The sequence below is a fragment of the Penicillium canariense genome (assembly GCF_028826845.1).
Source record: "Penicillium canariense strain IBT 26290 chromosome Unknown utg000002l_segment0_segment0, whole genome shotgun sequence".
Taxonomy (NCBI): Eukaryota; Fungi; Ascomycota; class Eurotiomycetes; order Eurotiales; family Aspergillaceae; genus Penicillium; species Penicillium canariense.
The window spans coordinates 1138410-1158357 of record NW_026622729.1 but is presented as its reverse complement, the minus strand read 5'-3'; the positions used below and the strand labels follow the sequence as shown (position 1 = coordinate 1158357).

The 19948-nt window shown below is 48.5% G+C and overlaps 7 protein-coding genes across 7 annotated transcripts; 1 reads left to right on the top strand and 6 right to left on the bottom strand.

Moving 5' to 3' along the window:
• Positions 1-1032: 1032 nt before the first annotated feature.
• Positions 1033-2133, bottom strand: N7482_003636 (uncharacterized protein; the record flags this gene model as incomplete). Its single annotated transcript, XM_056685761.1, has 3 exons — positions 1033-1334; positions 1420-1804; positions 1873-2133. 3 exons carry the CDS (start codon positions 2131-2133, stop codon positions 1033-1035), a joined length of 948 nt encoding a protein of 315 aa, XP_056544503.1.
• A 1028-nt stretch (positions 2134-3161) lies between these two features.
• On the top strand, positions 3162-4992 carry N7482_003635 (alpha methylacyl-CoA racemase; the record flags this gene model as incomplete). Its single annotated transcript, XM_056685760.1, has 2 exons — positions 3162-4106; positions 4207-4992. 2 exons carry the CDS (start codon positions 3162-3164, stop codon positions 4990-4992), a joined length of 1731 nt encoding a protein of 576 aa, XP_056544502.1.
• Positions 4993-5870: 878 nt separating this feature from the next.
• Positions 5871-7268, bottom strand: N7482_003634 (SEC14 family lipid-binding protein; the record flags this gene model as incomplete). The annotated part of the gene is made up of 4 exons (XM_056685759.1): positions 5871-6263; positions 6325-6696; positions 6788-6932; positions 7027-7268. 4 exons carry the CDS (start codon positions 7266-7268, stop codon positions 5871-5873), a joined length of 1152 nt encoding a protein of 383 aa, XP_056544501.1.
• Positions 7269-8061: 793 nt separating this feature from the next.
• N7482_003633 (fungal specific transcription factor domain-containing protein) lies at positions 8062-10146 on the bottom strand (the record flags this gene model as incomplete). The annotated part of the gene is made up of 6 exons (XM_056685758.1): positions 8062-8440; positions 8527-8709; positions 8766-9373; positions 9425-9505; positions 9558-9871; positions 9939-10146. 6 exons carry the CDS (start codon positions 10144-10146, stop codon positions 8062-8064), a joined length of 1773 nt encoding a protein of 590 aa, XP_056544500.1.
• A 795-nt stretch (positions 10147-10941) lies between these two features.
• On the bottom strand, positions 10942-11935 carry N7482_003632 (uncharacterized protein; the record flags this gene model as incomplete). Its single annotated transcript, XM_056685757.1, has 5 exons — positions 10942-11106; positions 11161-11557; positions 11615-11689; positions 11744-11817; positions 11882-11935. 5 exons carry the CDS (start codon positions 11933-11935, stop codon positions 10942-10944), a joined length of 765 nt encoding a protein of 254 aa, XP_056544499.1.
• Positions 11936-15245: 3310 nt separating this feature from the next.
• On the bottom strand, positions 15246-17153 carry N7482_003631 (uncharacterized protein; the record flags this gene model as incomplete). The annotated part of the gene is made up of 3 exons (XM_056685756.1): positions 15246-16315; positions 16372-17007; positions 17069-17153. The coding sequence occupies 3 exons, from the start codon at positions 17151-17153 to the stop codon at positions 15246-15248; spliced, it is 1791 nt and encodes a 596-aa protein (XP_056544498.1).
• Positions 17154-18232: 1079 nt separating this feature from the next.
• Positions 18233-19697, bottom strand: N7482_003630 (uncharacterized protein; the record flags this gene model as incomplete). Its single annotated transcript, XM_056685755.1, has 2 exons — positions 18233-19554; positions 19613-19697. 2 exons carry the CDS (start codon positions 19695-19697, stop codon positions 18233-18235), a joined length of 1407 nt encoding a protein of 468 aa, XP_056544497.1.
• Between the last annotated feature and the right edge of the window lie 251 nt (positions 19698-19948).

The window sequence follows — 19948 nt, the reverse complement described above, 5'->3', positions numbered from 1 at the left end:
AAGGAGTGAGAGAGTTGATTACTCCGGCGATTTGAGGTGATCAACAAACCCACCTCACTCAAAGGTCAACGCACGCCATCCATTCAGAACAATTCTGCATTCGGTCCCTATTCGCCCGCATATGGATATTGCGTTTTTTCCTTTCATAGCAATCGACTCTCCTGCCCAACTTGTGACCCAGCAAAACCAGAAGTACAATGATCGTTCTTATAAAAGGTAGCACGTCAGCTATTCGTAGACCACAATAGATTATCCTTACTGCTAACCGTACCAAGGCGGAGTGACTGTGTCGATTTTCAGGGCGAAAGTAGCATTTTCCAATTAATGGAGTGTCTTCTTTGATGTCTTCTTTGATGTCTAGACATGTTTACCGAGAAATTGCCACATTATCGCCCAGAGCTCGAATTGTAACCCAGGTGTGCTGCTCTTGCCTTAACCCCAACTTGTTCCGGGAGGACTGAACAATTGGACAATTCCAAAAGAAGAGCAAGCCGCAATTCAGCCACATTAAATAGTATCAGGTAGGGAGGCTGTTTGATAAAACAGTTGACAGGCGCTGCATGAGTGAGTCGAACGGTAGATTGGATGTCGAGAGCCAGATTTCCCATAAACGGCCGGCGCTTTATGCTGAAGCTGGAATATAGTTTAACCGTGATAGTATGGCATAGTACCAACTTCGCACTGTTGTGCATTGGCTTCTACTCATATTTGTGAGGGAGAAGCTGCGCTAGTATGGAGTTCGCCAGCATCTGCGCTGTATTGGACGCCTGTGACAGTGCACACTGTCAGTTGTTGAGCCGCCAGTTACTGCAGCGAACGTTTACCCGATTTGGAGAGCCCTCGAGTTAGCTTCATTCAGTGCTTACCCACAGACTTAGTTAGATGCATATCAGGTGAAATAATTCATTCACTGACCGTGTCTCATCAAATTTAATATAGATATTGAATACATACGGACACAAGAGGCAAGTATTTCTGACGAGCCAAAACAAGAAGTCCTGATTAAGAGCAGATAAGCTCTCCCGGTGGACTCTATTTCAGAGTTGTAGCCTTAGACTTAGCCTCGATAAACTGGAGCAAGAAGTCATCTCGTTCCTTCGCCACCGCATCGACATCAACCTTGTCCATCCACTCTTGCACACTTGCACCGAGGGATTCGAACTTCTCGCTCGAAAAGTCGAATGCATTTTCCTGCATATCTCCATCCCACGATTGCAACGCTGGCCCGAGGTGGTCCATGAAGTGCTTGAAGCTTCCTCCTCCGCCGAGCGTATTGGTCATGAAAGGTCCTGTCAACGCCCATCGAAGACCAACTCCGGATGTGACAGTAGTGTCTGCATATGGTTTGCACCAGGTTAACTCAAAATCTCAAGATAATGAAGATCGAATTTAATATAAAGGAAAAGAGAGATCACTAACCCAAGTCACTGGCTGAAATGATTCCTCTTTCGACCAGGCTGTATGCTTCTTTGCACAAAGCAGCTTGTAGCCTGTTGGCAATAAAGCCGGGTGTCTCTTTCTTGACGAGAACTGGGCTCTTGCCGAGGAATTTGTAGAACTCCATAGCCTTCGCCGCATAAGCATCACCAGTTGCGGGGTGAGGCACAACTTCCACCAGAGGCACCAAGTGGGGAGGGTTAAAAGGATGACCAATGAGGATCCTTGACGGATTGTTCTTGCAATCGGTCACAAATTTGGAGGCAGGGAGACCGGAGGAAGACGAGAGAAGTAGCGTCTCCTTGGGTGTATTGGCATCAAGGTGGGCAAACAGTTGACGTTTAAACTCCAGCCGTTCAGGTGCGTTCTTTCTCATGCATCATTAGCATTTGCTTTATAAGTTTAACCTACCCATAGCTCTCGTCATCTGCTTACCTCTTGTAGGATGTCAATCTCCTCAAGATAAGGGTCAATTGATGGCACAAACTTATAGTTTTCCAAAGAAGCACCCTCACTGAGGCCTAGCTTCTCCATGGTAGGCCATTCTTTCTCGAGGAATGCGGCGAGCTTCTCGCTGGCCCCCGGAGCTGGGTCTGAGACGATGACCTTCAACCCCCTTGCAAGAAACAGGGCGGTCCAGCTAGCACCGATTACCCCAGTACCAACGACTCCAATAGTCCCGAAATGGTGTGACATGGTGTAATGCAAAATTTGGTAGCTATGTAGTTGAGAACCTTGTTTATGGATGGCTCGAGTAAGTGCGCCTCAGTAGATATAACTTATAATATAATTTATGGGGCTTCAGGGATGATGGGCCAATCAAAATGTTAAGGCGAATTAGCCGACCGTACCGCGGGCCGTGGAAGCCGGGAAGCCGTGTATGACGACTACACTGGGCTTTAACAAGCGTGAGGTCCAATAAGATTGCAGCTCAAGTCCTGGTGCAGATTAGATGAATGATTAGGCAGGGACCCTTGGATGCATCCAAGGGACTGGACAAGAGATTCCGACAAGGTTCTCAGTTGAATGCGCTAAATATCTCAATCCTGAGGTTTGACAAAAAGTATACCCGCCTGAGCGACAATAAGTTAAAACTTCTTCCTTCTAGTTCTGGACAAAATATTAGTGTTAGAGTATCATTAATATGCCGAAGGCTCAAGAGTTGAATTGGGCCAAGCCGAAGATTGAGAGTCGGCCTTCCTATGCTACTGTATGTTTGGCTTAGGAATTTTTACGAGATCTGTTTCTGTAAGGGGTGTTGGATATGAGGCTGCTGCAGATCAGGAACAGAGCTGCTGCATCAGAAAAGATTCCTTGCACTCTCTATATGAAGAACCAACTGGATCAACTTGGACTTCCAAAAGTCTATTATAAACAAGAGACGTTCTTATCTCCCTGAAATACAATATGGGGGACTCCGAGGTCTTGGAGCCGTTTGATTGGTCAATTGCACCCCCGCCTTCCGAACATAACCTAAGACCCCTTTTCCTTAGTTTCCCGGCCCCACCTTGGGAGCCAAATGGGGCAGTCGGCAGTCGGCATTTGCGGAACTTATTGCTCGTTTGAGAGAGTAGTCATCCGGTGTAAGCGGTGGGAGCCTGCATGCCGAGGAAACTGCGCTATAAAGGTGGCTGGCCCACTTACATACATAACTGCATCTGCATCTATTGCATTTAGACCTTTCAAGAGTACGCGGAAGCTCTGTAAAATCCACTCACCACAAAATGCCGACCGAACATGAAGTTATTCCGGGCACGGACGTCTATGGGCCTGGCACCTACATCGACAAGCACTTCATTCCTGTGCCTGAGGATGCCCGCCGAGTCTTCGAGCTCTTGGCTAAGGCCACTCCAGGCTTCACCGAAGATCCTCGCGTCCTGGATTCAGTGAGCTTTGAGGGGAGTCTGGAACCGATCATTTCCGGCCCCATCAAAGCTCCCGTCGTTGCCGCCGCTCTCCATGCCATGTGTGGAGTTGTTGCCAACGAGATCTTGGAGCAAGCTCACGGTGAGAAAGAACATGAGCGACGCGTGACGATCAACACAGACCATGCTGCTCTTTGGCTAGGCTCTGTCTTTGCTGTTAAGATCAATGGATCAAGTGCCTCCGATATCCTTTTAGCTGGCGGGCTTCCGGCCCTCTTCAAGAGAGATTTTGAACATGGAGCTTTCGGCAATCCGTTGAGATTGCGTACGACAGCCCTTTACCCGACCAAGAAACCGGATGTTTGGTATCAGCTTCACGGCTCGCTGAATGCGGATCCTGTCCTGGCCTCCATCGGTGTGGCCCCCGACACGAAATGTACACGCGAAGAAGCATACGATTTGATCCGTGAACATGTTCAGAAGTTTACCGCAGAGGAGCTTGACATGATGAATGTGAAGAATGGCTTCTGCGGTAGCACCTGCTACACTCCGGCAGCATGGAGAGAGACATTGATGGGCAAGCGACTGGAAAAGCATCCGCTTGTCAACTACACAAGGGAATCCTACGCTATCCCTACTCCCCCTACACCTAGACCTGCTGGCCTCACCGACAAGCGTCCTTTGGCAGGCATCAAAGTGGTGGAGCTTGTCCGTATCATTGCTGGTCCAGTGATTGGATCGACCTTGGCCGCGTTCGGAGCAGATGTGATTCGTGTCAACTGCAGCCGGCTTCCCGATATTAATGTAAAGAGATCCCCTTTCCCAGTTTTATATCCTCAGTCCTGCTGTGCAGTTTTTGAAATTTACGATCTTTGGGTGGGATGCTAACGCGGCATAATCACAGGCCCTGCAGCTCGCGTTGAATGCTGGCATTCGCACGATCGATCTGGATCTCACCAACGACGAAGATTTGGCAAGATTGCATGAGCTCGTGCAGGACGCGGATGTCTTCATCGGAGGATTCCGTCCCGGAGCCTTGGCACGAAAGGGACTCTCCCTTCATAATATGCTTGAGATGGCTGGAAAGCGAGGAAAGGGTATTGTTTACGTCGAGGAGAACTGTTACGGACCTGATGGTCCCTTCTATGACCGACCCGGATGGCAGCAGATTGGAGATGCCGCGTCAGGTAGCTCATATGTGACTGGAAGAGCTCTCGGCCACACCGATGGTACTTGCGTGCTTCCCCCTCTTCCCATCTCCGATATGGTCACCGGTCTGATTGGAGCTTTGGGCGCATTAATGGCCATTCGTGATCGGGCTACACTTGGAGGGTCGTACCATGTGCTGAGCTCCCTGGTCGCCGCGGACACGATTTCACTCACTCCTGAAGTCGGATTGTATTCTCCCGAGGTGGTCAAGAAGAATGCGGACACTTTCCAATGGGATCCTATGGGCCCGGCGCAATTTGTCATTGAGCTGCTTCTCGTAATGATGAAGGGCTGGCAAGCGGTCTATCCGGAGTACTTCGCGGAGAACTCGCCATTTATGGCGAAGTTCGAGGACTCTCATTGGGGTGCCATGGAGGTGGTCAAGCCTGTCGTGAGACTAGGGGATGAGGCCGCAACTCCCCATTGGGTGTCGCCTCCCGTGCCTCACTGCTACCACGACCGCAACATCTCATGGCTCTAGTCGAAAGGATCAAAACCACTCGGCCATGCTATTGAAAGAATATAGCAGTGCGGGGAATTTGTATAAAGTATAAATCTGCTGATGTGATCATATCATTCACCATTTGACTTGGGAATAAATTTCTATGCTGTTTCGAATTTATCCGAATGGTACACCGGAAATTATGAGCCGTAGGGAAAGTATAAAATCATATGTAGTTTCTTTGCGCTATGATAAGCCTTGGGTTTGCTTATGATCCTCTGGGCCTATTGGAGTCTGTAATACTAGTATAGAGCCATGCTTTCCTTTCTCCGTGTAAACAATTTGTATCACTCCTGCGAGTAGCCGCGTATTACATTATGTCGGATTTAGCACTATCTGTCTAGCATGTATGGGAGATGTTCAATGGGATTGTGATGATTAGATTGATTGATGATTTCGGCCGAAAAGTAAGAGGGAGAAGCTGATGAAAGTAACCAACCCCCGGGGCTTGTGTCTGCACGGCCGGTACCCGGCTGTTAGAAAGCCTGAGTTTCACGTGTAAACCAGAAATCCCCATACAAAACCCTAAGAGAAGTGGGCACCTGATGAATAAGCCCATTCTAAGTGGTAAGTTACCACTCCACATGACTCGATAGATTAGTGAAAAGTCTATTTATTTATCCTTGTTACGAAGTTGGTATTCAGTTAATAGGCATAGTTAAATAAGACAAACCCTAGATTTCGAAGTATGATTAACGAATAACATGAGGGTATTTTTGTATTAATCAGCCTTGGAGGATTTCCAATAGGCAGTTGAGTAAACATGTAGTCATGAGACGCCGTGAATGCAAATTATGGAACATAATGGAGGAGGCCTTTCTCCCAGCAGATAGGTGTGTAATTCATGCTTGCGTTCATCACAGGCCTTGTGAGCTTTCCGAGGTGCCTGTGGGTTTGGTCAAAGGTATCGATCCTCTGCGCTCCTTTCCGTCAATTGTACCCAGCAGCTGGATAGCATCATCTGTAACGCGAAGAGGACCTTGAAGGTACTCTCTTTCCCCATTCTCTTTCTGACTATACAAGCCCCCTGCGATTGCCATTGCAGGCGCGTCTAGATTGGGCATGTTGCCCCATTCCCACTGCAATGTACCACCATATTGCTTAGGAAGATCCTCGGGCGCGATGTGGGCCAAGAGGGTAGCTGTCGTCTCGGAGGGCGACAAAATGTGGATTTTCAGAAGAGTCGGAGGGTCAAACCATTTTTTGACTATATCCCATATAGTGATGAAGAAGGAAGATGCACCGATGATCTAGTACATTAGTCTGTTAGCCGATGTGGAGTTCAGTTGGAGAGTCCAGAAACAGACGTACGAAAACATGGCCGAGAGTTTCTGGATAATAAGTCGACGCCAATGCAGAGGCTGCTTGTAGATATGCCCTGATTTTCCAAAAATGCGTGACACCCACCCCGGTGATATCGATTATGTGGGTGGAAGCAGAGATTGGGACATCCATATTTGGGCGTGGTAGCTGGGAACACAAAGGCAATGTAAAATGCAACAAGTTGTCAAATAAAGCTTCAAAGTGAAGAACGTGGGGAGACAGTGAGTCATGGCCCTGGCCGGGGTGTGAAGAATTGAGCGCGGAGATCCAGTTTTCAATCTTTGACTTGGTGAAGTTTTTGACGGGGAATACGAAGATCGGGAAGCCGTGATTATCGCGTCGTCCTGTCCATTGTGAAAACTGTTCCATTTAGAAATAGGGCACAGGTCAGCGACGAGGGACAGTCGTTTGGCTTTCCGAACAAAATCGGTGGTTCGGATTTGTTACTCACCATTCTCCTCGACGTTTCATATGAAGGGATATCCACGTTCTCATAGAACTTTTCAAGGCCATGCTTTTTTCTTCTTCTTTCCTCTGCGACATAGAACCGTGAAAAGGCGTGGTCCACATCAAAGTTTACAGAGCGCAAAAATCTCCTAAATTTTTTGAGAGGTATAATTAGCAATCTGAATGGTAGTTTCTCCTACGGGGATATGTATTTTCTCCGTGAGTGGACTGAGTAGTACCTACAAAATTGTTGCATCAGAGACATCTAGTGACCCATTGTCTGACGCATTTTTGAGACCGGCCTTGTCACACTGGGACTTGAACTGAGAGAGTTTCACCTCCTGCTCTGGCGTTAAATGATTTTGATGACCCTCAGTCCAGTCTGCAGGTTCTTTTTCCGGCGATGAATGGCCTGAGATAGAAGCACATCCCGCATTCTCTTTGGTATGCTCAAGTACCGGCGTTTCTTGACAAGTGGGTGACATATCGCAGATGCGCCAAGCAGTGCTGTGAAATGAGATGTTGGATGGTGGCGCAAATCAATTCAAACTTGCGAAAACAGGAAACATCGGCTGAGTTATCGAACATTTGTCTTATGAGTTAAAAAGGACCGGAAAATCAGAACCCGAGGTGAACGTTTTGGGGCTGAAAAAAGAGTTTTGGGTTTGGAGCGATGGACCCACAGCTCGGAGAGTTCGTTCCGCGGGATCCGGTAAGGAGCCGGCATCGGAAATCTGCTGGCAACCGAGCGAGCCCCTGTCCGGTGTCCGAGACGCTGACTCAGCACGGTGCCGTGCCGATCAGGGCGCCCCCCGGCTTTCGGGGCATGACTAGCAGCAAGGCAGCTCTTCAGCTCTTCTTCTCGCGCCGGGGAAAGTCTCGAAACAAACACAGGTTGCTTAGGCGCATGACTTCGCCTCTCAACACCTTGTGGCGATAAAAACCCGCGGAGAAATCACCCATTCACCCCCTACAGACTACCGATGCTGCTCCAAGGGATTCCCAGGCCGATAACTCCGCCAAGGTAATGACTGTCCAAGGTTGCACCTTGCCGGATTAAGCTCCAAGGAGTTGCTCCCATGCCACGGGAGGAAAACAGAGGCAATCGCTTCGTACTACATTGGCCTTTCAGCATGTCTGCGACAGTCTTCGTTCTAGGACATTAAGATTAACTTACTTATTTTCGCTTATGAAGAGCGTCTTAAGACATATATACAGACTCGCTGTCTGGTGAGAAAGAAATGGCTGGAACTCATAACGCCTTCGCAGCGACGGCACTTAATATAGCATTTCATTAAATGAGTCAAAAGAATTCCAAAAGTCCATGAACGATGTTTCATCCAAAAGTGCATTGAGGACATCATCGCTGACTGTGGGAGGCACGGCCGCTGCTTCAGAGGATTCCACGCGTGGATTAGACGCGTCAGATACATCCGGATTTTGGAAGGTCGAGCCAATGAACAAATGAGGGTGCAGTTCGTTTATGGCCCCCAAGAAAACACCTCGGTACACCGCGGCAGCTGCGTACGTGTCCTGCAACTCTTCCATGACCATCATGCATAGCTCCAATTTGTTGAAGCCTACACGACGTGTAAGAGCATCCGCAGATTTGCAATTGAGGAGGTGGATATGCATAGCCGGTACTAATAGAGTAGGACTATATTTGATTACGAAGACTGGTTAGCAATTGACATGGAGATACAAAGGCCGGCGTCCTGGCTTGGATATGAAGATTGCACTCACGTCATCGGACCGGCGAAACCAAGAAGTCTTTCTCGTACAAGGTCATTGAGAATAGAGTTGGATTGCAATGCCGCTGAGTCTAGCTGGCTTCGTATCTCACTTTGCCACGCCTCCACATGGGCAGGTGGAAGGTGCTCCGGAATTTTGGTGATATAAGGGCGGTAGAAAGTGATCAAAGATGCCCTGTCACCGTAAGAAACAAACACAATCATGATGTAAAATCAGAAACTGGCACTCACTGATAATGCAGCTGCAAGTGGTATAGATAAAAGGCTGCCAGACGACTTTGTTCATGTCCAGGCCTACTTGGTATCCGGAATTGCAAGAGGTCCGTTTTGAGCGAGTCAAATTGTTGGATCGTCGGGTTTGAGCCCAAAGGCTTATAACTAAGTGCGAGAATTTCACCTAAAAGCTTACTCAATTTGATCAAAATGACCCAATATTCAGCCAACTGAGGGAAGTCGCTCGGGATATAAGCGCTGGTAATTGACGCTGGTAGTTCAGCCACATCACTGAGCAAATCAGCAGCTGTAGGCATCGGTTGGTCGCAATCGTCAAGATTGATCCTTAGAGGCCGCCCTAATGTCAAACTCAACCAGCGGTCTCGGAAGAAACAACTCCACCAAAGACGACGCCAAATAGGACGCCGGCGATCAGGAAAGGCTGAATTGACCTTGGCTGCATCCGGATCTCGGTGCAAGCCCAACATTTGACAGAGGCTGATCGCAACGCCTATCCAGTACCATGGCTGCGCATGGCTATCTCCTTTTGAGTGCCAGAATCCCATGAGGAGGGCCGATTGTATCAGGACTACCTTGTCAGTCTCGCCGGAATTATTGTACATGCACTAGTATTTCATTAATTGTTTGCCACAAAGTAAATTGATCAAACCACTTACCTTTGCACGAGAATACATAGCAAATTTCATCTCTTTGCGGGATGAGTAGCCCTCGAGCGACCAAATACTGTCATCGACAAACTAAGAGTAGAAATTAGACAGACGTAGCCAGGTGTAGAGGATTTTGACCTACATCTGACGCCGCAAAGAACATGCTCCATAATAACAGTAAATTCCACTCGCTCATTTGGATACCTGAATTGACCTTGAGGAGAACTTTAACATCGACTATTGGCATGATAGGGTGTATATGATGGAAATATGCGCGGAGAAGCTCGGAACATGTATTCTTCTGCGGCATGGTAAATACGCCCTTATGTTGAAGATATTCCCGATCTTGTGCAGATAGCGATGGCGACGTGTCCGGTGAAAGCAAAATATGCTTTAGCATAGTCTGGTCCGGCCGGGAGCAGACATCGAGAATGGATGTAAATCCTGGAGCCTCGCCTGTGCTAAGATTAGTTCCTTTGGTACCCAAATAGAAAAGCAGGAAGACGCTGAGTGGCTATAATACCAATATAGAAAGGAACCTGGCCATTCCTGTTATCTTGCCCCAAGACCGTGGAGGATATCTCGACACCAGTACGCTCGGCAACGTCGTCACGTCGCTCAGTGATAGAATGATGCTCAGTGATAGAACGAGGTGTCCCATCGTCCCCAGTAGAGCCCAACAGTCCTGTCTGAGCGGCTTCTGCAATCGGATCGAAGGATTCTCGTTCCATAGCAGCTGAAGGTTTCGGTGGAGATATACTGCTTGGCTCGGTTCTTAAATGACTGACCGGAACCGTCTCCTGAGGCAGTTGACGAGCAACAAGCGATTTGGTCTGTACTTTTCTATATTGTTGAATAAATGTCAGCCCTGTGAAGCTATATCTCTCGTTTCGAGCATGCGGGTGTTGCCTTGCTAACCTTCGCCGCTGTCTCTCCCGGACGATGCACTCGGCTCTATCCTGAGTACAGGCAGCGCACGGGATGCCGGTGACGGAAACGCTGCAGCGCACTTTGCGTTCACGACAATTTTGGCACGCAACAGCCGATCGACGGTGGCGTTGTTGTGGCATTATGGTGCGTCAGGACACTGAATACAGGCGGCGTCACGTTGCCTCAGGTAGCTGTTTAAAGTCTTCAGTTCCGGTCCCGGGTGAGGGTCACGTGGATTCGGAGACCTCGGCACAGCAACGAAGACACCCGTTTGGCCCTGAAAATGGGCTGTATTTTTAAGCTCGCCCGCCAAGAAATATATTACCGAAAACATGTATATTATACCAGTATATATAGTGGCAGTGCAAAAGCTTGAAACTACCGTATGCGGTCTGGCGCGCAGTCTAATTAAGTGTCTTCCATAAACCTTACCTAGAAGGACAATTAACATCCACAGGCTTCTATCAGCAAGCTCATATCCTTAATTACACCTTGAGTGGCCGATTGTGTATTAATTGATCTTTCTCCATCAGCCTCCCTGATAGTCTGTCTAGATCAGAGTCGTTCATCTGTGAGTACTCTTCAACTCTTTCCATTCAGCAGTTTGCTTCTGCTTCCTCCAAATCCGAGGCAGGTTGAGGCCAATAGGGAGCCAAGTCAAAAACTGGGAGATTAAACGGGAAGCCCATTTCTGCAACCATGAGTGCACATGTCAAATACCATGCCAGGAAGGCCACAACGAAAAAGAGTCCTCCAGAAACCTAAAGAACTAGCGTTAGCAGGCAGGCAAATGAGGACATATGTTTGGTGCGCACATGTTTGAGATGCAGTGCGGAAGGAATATTTCCGACGCTGACCCTCCAATAAGATGCGGAGAGGATGAAGAGTGCAGCTGTTGCATCGGCAAAGAGAGTTGCAAGCACGGCATTCGTTTTGAGAGTCGCAATGAAGAAAGTAAAAACTCCGAACGCCAACACAGAGATATATAGCGCTATACCCGCATTATAGTCGGGTGTTAATGCACCCTCAAGTGCATTGCCCGTCGGTGAATATGACGACGCAATATCGGCAGTTGGCAATTCAAGGAGGCCAAGAGAGCACCAAAATACACAGAAGAAACCGCAAAGCATCATGTTAAAGAAGTTCCCAAGTACCCACTCAAAGATTGTTGAGAGGAGAAGGAGAACTGGCCCGGTAAAGAAGAATATTCCACTTTGAATAGGATTAGCAAACTACCAGAGCTCGGAATCGATTTGTTTCAAGACTTACACAACGCTTGAAAAGGACGAGGCTCCACCCCAGCCCATCAAGACAACCGCAAAAGTTGCAACGGAGAGGGTAAACCTGGCATATCTCAGTGGAAAGGTCACTCGATAATGACTGGAAAAATTTGCTTACCCCAAGAGTCCCAACGCAAGAGAGTTCGCCAACTTTGCTCTACACTTGCCATTGTATAGTTGCGGCTGTATACCCTGGATTAATAATCAGCATCTTGCCGAAAGAAGAAGTTAAAGACTGAAAGTAGAAGAAGCGTACGGCTCTCGAAGTGGATTGCTGGCTAGCAACATGAGTAAGGGCCGGTTCGCGCATGATTCAAACGACAAACGAGAAAGCAACGGCGGATAGAATTAGAAGTAACCTCGCACAGATGAAATTGAATCATGTAGACAAACTTTTTACAGTTTTCCAGGAGGGCTTTAATAGGGAATATCGGTCGCTCCGGGCCTTGCCGAGTAATCCTAAACAATGCGGTGCATCACTTGTGCAGGATCCTCGGCCCCTCTAGAAAGAAGTTGAAAGAAACAAACAATTAGCCGAACGAACCGAGCAGCCTATAAGCTGGCGGCAGCTCAACGTTGGATCGGGAACTCCGGCGGGGTGTGGACTTATCGGGAGGCTCGATGTGCCCTCGGACTGGTACATCTCCGCTAATGTTGCGGGTCGTGTTTCGCGACCGAACCAAAGCTCGCCAAGGAAATTAAATATCAGTAAGATAGACATGGTTAGACAGAGTTATGTGTGTCGCATTATGTATCACAGTTATAATCTCGTAATATAGGACCACGGGTCCTTGTCCTTGGCGGGTCGTGGGTGGCGAGGTCCGAACCGTCACCACGAGATTTCAAACTGCTTCAGAAAGATGTGTACCACACAGACATCAATTATGGGTGACGTTTGAATCAGTTATCCAAGGACAGCACATCACGGACTTTGACTATAATACAGGGCATCGAGTCGGTACTTATTCCTGTAGTCACAAGCCGGTCCATCGTAGTCGGGCACTTGGTGGAGCGATGTAGATTGGTCCAGCGGGACTGGTCCTGTAGTTGCTTATCGCTGAACCATGCATTGGCCGGCAGTGGTAAATTCGAGTCATGGTAGTGCATCGACGCCCATCCCGCTATGTGGTCCTGTTTGGCCCGAGGAGGCGCCCTGGAACAGGCGAACACGCGGGATCCAAACGGGAAAGAAGCAAGTCGTCCGTGCTTCCAGATATCACAGGCTGCTGAAAGAAGACTGGCGTGTGTCTCTTGAAGCATAGGCTGGACCTCAATTCTACGCCACTTGACCTGGGAGCGCGCAATTCTAGCTTCTAGCTATTGCCTCAACTGCGCGACAACGTCCTCAAGTTCCCGGTATCTGCACTAACTCTGGTCTTAATCCAAGGTACCTGACATAACACACACTTACTGTGGCTTGGTAAGGTTTGCGCACGGCCGCTGCATGAACTACAATGCTGCAGGTCGTTCCTGGGCGGTCTTCGTGTTCGGCTGTTGGAATTCTTCGTGAGCCTCTTTGACAAAGCCTACGCAGTCACTTTGCACGGCCTCCCATTGATCTTCTTCTGTCGGCTTGCCCGTGGTTTTCGATCGTTATTTAGAGTGTCGGTTTCAATCTCACTTCCAAAGACTGCCTACCCGCAGCTGCGGCAGCCTCATTCCCCGGTTGGTAGGCTTCCGGATGCGGCGGGAAGGGCCACTCGATTTTTGCTTTTTGCGACCATTCTTGTGGAAAGCAGTCTCCACACGTCAGCAAGTTGTATTTCCAGATAAACTGGTCAGCGGGCAAGCTTAGCTAAATAAACCAAACACTCGGGACAAACAGAGCACTAGCTCAAATTCCTTGAATGTCTGGCCACTAACGTACCGCTATCTTGTAGGGGTGAGCCTGGGCACAATAATTCTTCTCTTATCGTACGGTAGTAGAAAAGAGTGAGAGAGAGTAGAAGGTGGTGACACCACTCTTGGGACAGATGGTATCTAGAAGCAGGAACCAAGAAGAGAAGCTGACGGATCTGTGGCAGGGTGCACAGGCTAGGAATAGCGGGAGGGTCACAGATGGATTGTGAGGTTGATCGTCTCTCGAAGCTGACCGCTGTTGAAAGGTCATTTTGTTGTGAGGGCTCGTAACGTCATGCATGAGCTCGTCTGTCCCGTTGCTTACCACACAAAACCGGCGCAGCGTGGGGTATACTATCCGCTGTACTTGACACATGTGGTAACTTGCCACCTCTCAGGTCGACAACTGCTTCTCTACGCTACCTATAAACCGCCACCACATATTTCCAGTGCATTGATATCAGCATTATCTAGCATTCCTGATCTTATGTCGTCCCCATGAAGTATTTCTCTTACTTTCGTGATTAGTAAGTGAAATTAGTCTTCGACCACCCAATGGCATAATATTCTGCAGGTCAACCCCCTCCCCTTACTCCTGCATCACGCCCTCAATATATATGGCTTTCTAAGTTTGTAAATTGAGCTTGGTCCATATTGCAAATGACCTTGATTTAGAAGAATGATCTTCGTTTACTTTCATAGCGGTTTCTTGGCCTGTAAAGTTTCCTCGGAGAGCGGAAGACTACGCTGCGCACCCGCTTACGTTGCGCAGCCCAAAACACATACTGAAGTAAATGCGAAAAATTACAACTTCATATTATTATAGCGATATACCCTTTAGATGAAATAATAAAACACAGTGTTTTAAGTAGGCCTTCTGGTGCATTTGTATCCTAGGGGAATTCTTTTAAGTATTCATGGAGATATATATTTTATTGATATATAAATTTGTAAATTTTCGCATCCCTGAGTTATTGTGTACGCAGCGTAAGCGGGACGTATGTCAGAGAACCAGGACCGATAAAGATGATATTCAAAAGCTCATAAAAGTTCATATTTTCAATAAAGAGTTAGTTAAACACTTATACAAGTAGTGATGGTAAATGTTCGGACCAAATCAGATGTAAAGAACAGTAATGGATGGGAATGAATTAGCGGTAATCTCATAAGAATCCAGGTCCAATCAACTCAAACCAGGCTGAACCAGGCCAAATCCAGTGGCTATCTCCCGTTGGGGTTGGCGAGGTCTAGTTTGGAACAGGCTTTGTCCTGGCCAAGAAACATAAAAAGACCTCTCCCTACATGACTTGACGTGATTCCTAGCACCCAGAGAACTTCAAATAAGTTTTAGTTGTGATGGCCTTCTCAAATCAACGTCACCACTCTTTTATTGCAGATCCCCCTATCAGGTCGGGACTTGTTATTCAATTCGAATTGTAAAGCCCCAATCCGAATACAAAAGCAAGTCTGGCCAAGGCGGATTTTGAGCATCGGATCAAAAGTCAATATAAGAGAATTCGCTTCGAATATAGGCGGAGTAGATTATGATAGACAAAGTAAGTTATGAGACTAGACAAAGCGCGGCTTCTTAATGAGCCATAAGAAGGCATAGAATAATGAAAATATATAAATTTGGAATTGTACAACTCATGGGGCAAGATAAGTACATCACTTCTAAATGCAATTTCTATAGTAACAATGTAGGGAAAGAAAATCACCGACACTCATGAAAAGAAGAAACAAGGCTTGCAATAGCAACCGCTAGGCTCAGAAAATGCCATTTATCGGAGGAGGGCGATTCCAGTGAAAGCACGGTTCTCATCGGAGTAGATGACCTTCTTGTTCTTGCCCTCCAGATCGGTCTGGTAGATGCTGCCACCAAGATCAGTCAGGTAAATGTGACCGTTGGCAGCATCAAGCTTCACGCCAATTGCCTCGTGAAGGTGCTTGGTGATAATCTCATGCTTCTCCTCAACAAGGCCAGACTCGGTCAGCTGAACCCGGTTCAGGGTGTTACCGAAAGGAATCTCGCCGCGGTCAGTCCAGTAAAGCTGGAGGGTGTCCTCCTTCACCTCAAGATCGACACACTCGGGAAGACCGGACAGAAGGCACTTAATATCGTCTCTCGTCTTGGCAGACTGGCCCGCAGGGGTCTCAATGTTGGCAGTGAAAATACGGCCCTGGCTGCCCTTGGAAACACCCTTCTGGGTCCAGAAGAACTTGCCGAGCTTGGGGGACACAGTGATGCCAACACACCACTTAGAGTGCTCGGGGTTGTCGTCACGGTTATCGATTAACAGGTCCAGGGAGGAACCATCATAGTTGCATCGGAAAACGCGGCGACCTTCACGGTCACAGAAGTAAATCTTCTTGTGCTCAGCAACAACAACAAGCTGCTTAGGGGTGTTGACTGCGCCACCACCAACAATTTGGCGAGCATCAGTTCCATCAGTCTTGGCAGAGAAGACAGAGCCATCATCCTTTCCGGGGATACCCATGTTGGTCCAGAACATGCGGTCACTCTCATAGTCGACATCAATGCCGTCGGGATAAGCTTGGTCGGTAGCAAGAGTCTGCTTAAGCTTTCCGTCCAAAGTAACTTCAAGAATCTCACCGGGGTTGGGAGCGGTGGCCTTAGCGGAAGCGAGTCCAATATCCAGGACAACGATACGGGGGCCGGGCTTGGCGGTGGTATCGGCGGGAGGGTAAAGACCACCCTTAGAGCACTTATTTCCGAGCTTGCCCTCGTCCAGATAGTTCTTCTTCAAGAAGTCAACGGTATGTTCAGAAGGCAGGCCACGCTCGTGGATGTAGTGACCCTCAATGAAGGCAACAGTATCAAGACCGACGCCTAGACACATAAATGTTAGTTTTGGGTCGCATTTGGAGGACTGGAGCTATACTTACTGTCCATCATCTTGCAGGGGCGAGTGCCACCCTGGACGAACATAATGTCCCACATGGCGTCAATCTCCTCGGGAACGGAGACTCCCTCGGACAGAATAGTCAAGCACTCGCGCTTCACGGCAGCCCAGAGGCGGTTGAAGATAAAGCCGGTGGACTCCTTTCTGGCAACATATGGCAAGGTGGCGCTCTCCTTGCAGCGCTCGACCATGAAGGGGAAAATCTCCTCAGAGGTAAAGCCATCGGTCATGAGCTCAACAAGCATGCAGATAGGGGGCATGTAATAATGCATGTTCAGGATCTGAGACTTTCTGGCCTCAGAGACCTTCTCGAGCATTTCGGAAGCCTTATAGGAGGAAGAGTTGGATGCCAAGATACAGTCGGCGGGAGTAAGGGCGTCAAGCTCAGCAAAGGTATCGATCTTCAATTGGATCTTCTCCGGGACAGCTTCGATAACGAGCCAAGCATTCTCGACAACAGTCTTCATATCTTCATATGCGGCAGCCTTGCCAGGAACCTTTCCGGTCTTCTCGGCGTATGAGGCGACATTCTCCTCGACATAGGCAACACAGTCGATACGTTGTTGGGGGCTAGGGTCGCGAACTAGTACGTCATATCCGGCGGAGGCCCAGACACATGCTATGAACAACTGTTAGCCCTCTCACTTCAAAGCACTCGCCTAGGGATAGGAGTCACATACCAATTCGACGACCAAGGACGCCAGCACCAAGGACGGCAACCGGGCGGTTGGCGTAGTCGGCGGGTGCTTGCCAAGAGACAGTCATTTTGCTGAAAAATGAATAGAGAAATTTGAGATGTTTTAGGTCAGTTGGTTGGTATCAGAGTATGATTGAAATTCCAGATGAGTGGGTTCATTCAATGATTAACTGAAGTGCCCAACTTATATACACAACGCTCCAGTTTCGCCGTTCTTACGCCATACGGGGCTAACGGGGGGGCTAAGTTCGGAAGGACGGCATCGAGGAAGAGTCGGCTTCGGCTCGGGAGATAGCCGGAAGGCCGCGGGAAAGTGGAGATTATAAACAAAGATATTGCCGAAGGCCCCACGTGGTTCCGTCCTGGCCCTGATACGGGCCGATAGTAAGCTCCGAGGTAAGATACAATTCCTATTGGCTAACGCTCTGCGGCCAATAGGAATCCCAGGAGTATGAATCGCATTGATTGTTTCATCAACAAGCTTTTTCAAGATATTAGCTTTTTCAAGATATTAGCTTTTCCAAGATATTAGTTTTCCGAGATATTAGCTTTTCCAAGAGATTAGCTTTTCCAAGATATGAAATCTTCCAGGATATTAGCTTTTTCAAGAGATTAGCTTTTTCAACACATCCAAGATATTAAATTTTCCGGCTGATTAATCTCCACTTGCTCACTGGCTGCTGCGAGTCTCGAGATATGGTATACATGGAGACAAGAATCTCACTCTCAGAAAGTGGCGACGAGAAGATTATGAAGGAACTCGAACCGGTAGAAAGATGCCTTCGTTCGAACGGTTTAGCATTTGGAAATCATACAGCGAGGCGTATAGTAATAAATAATTCAATCTTTACATTCCAAGTCACTACCCGGCTGGATGTTCTAAGCGGGTCAAAATTCATACGCCCAGAGGTAACGATGGCAGCTCCTCCAAGGATACACAGCTATTATGCTAGGATTTCACGCGCTGGAATAAATGTTACATATATGTTTTGAGAGAGGAGATTTGAGACAAAAGTGATTCTTTCTACCAGTCCAGGGGGTGAAAAATAATTGAGAATACATCTATCTGAAGAATAAAGGAAAAAACAGAGAGTGACATGATGAACCAAACAATGGAGGCGCACGCAGGCAAAAATCATAAATAAGTCTAGAAGAGGAATATTTGGTCGGTCATCTTGGAGATAGATCCGGGAGCCTGGAAGCCCATGTTTACCAGGGCGCCCTGGGCAGCCTTAATCATACCAGGAGGTCCGCAGAGCATGACCTTGGTATCAGGAGAAGGCGCCGGGAGCTTGGCAGCCATCACAGCCTGGGTGACAAAGCCCTTGCCGTAGGCCCACTTCTGGGGGGGCTGGTCGAGCATGTACCAGAGCTTGAAGTTCTTAGGGTACTTGCGGGCGAATGCTTCGAGTTCCTTGCGGAGGAGAATATCCTCCTCAGTGCGGTTGGCGAGGATCAGGCTAACTTCCGTGGTGTCGAACTCGTCTTCGCAGATAGCGCGAATCAGCTGATACATGGGGGTGATTCCAGTACCGCCAGCAACCATTCCAATCTTCTTGCAGAGACCTCGCTTGTACTTCATGGCACCCTTGGGGCCGCGGAAGAGAGTCTTATCGCCGACCTTCAGGTTGGCCATGTACTTTCCAGTCAGGGCACCGTCGGGGTAGCACTTGATAACCAGCTCCAGTTTGCCCAGGTCGGTGTTATTGGAGGTAGGGGTATATGAGCGAGCGACGTCCTTTCCGTCGATATTAGCTTTAATGGCGCAGTGCTGGCCGATGGGAATTCCAATAACATCGTTTTCGTGGGGCAGCTGGTAGACGAAGCGGAAGACGCTGGGCGAAAGCTGCTCCTTCTTGATGAGGGGAAGCGCCTGGTATTCCTTAGGCTGCAGGAAACCCCGGGCAAGGCCAGGATCGGCCTTCACCGTAGGTCGGCTCTTGATGTGAGGAGGATATTTGGTGAATCCAGACTCGATCTGAGTGATCTTGGAAAGCTTGGTGGCAAGAACAGTGCCAATAGTAGCACACACAGAGAAAGCAGCGGCGAATCCGGTGGTGAATCCTCCCTGCGGCAAGCTAAGAGACGGCGCCAGGCGCAGCGAGAGCGCAGCAGGCAGAGAGAGTTTGGGGAGCAGATCTTGCAGCTTGGGATGACGCTGGGCAGCCAAGTAGAGCGCAATACCACCAGCAAGCGAGCCGACAACCAGGGTAACTGTGCCCGCGGAAGAGCCAGATGAAGTGGTCACCTTCTTGGGAGGAGATTGCTGGACGAGCTTGACAGCCTTCTTAGTGGCCTTGACCTCGACGGCATCCGAAACAGTGCCAATCTTAAAAGTCTCCAAGATCTCATCCGCATCCTCGGAGTGGCCAACCTCATCATATGCCTCGGTCGCATCGAGTCCAGCGACATCGTAGAGGACATCCGCACCACCGGGGTGGTCGCGTACGTATTTCGTCAGGTCGTAGACTAGAATATCCCGTTAGGTGTCAATGTTCCAATGGGTAGAATGGCGAGCACATCTTACCTTTTCCGTGAATGATGACCCACAAGTCAGTTCGGTCTTTGTGAGTGGCGACATCGGCCACGGTGAACACCTTATCAGCTGCCATTGTGGAGGTTGTAAGATGTCTTGTTGGACGAAAGGCGGATATTTTCTTTCAGGAGATGGCGCAAAGGTCGTCTTTTTAGGGACAGACTGTAGGAACAAGGGTTCTTCGAGTTGGAAGAGATCAGACGGGGAAGTCAAAGATCATAGACGATTTGTTGTTCAACACAATCAAAAAAAATGGGGATAGAAAAGATGACCCCCTAATATATGGAACTGCATCTCGCTGTGGTGGCTTAAATTTATCGGGCCATA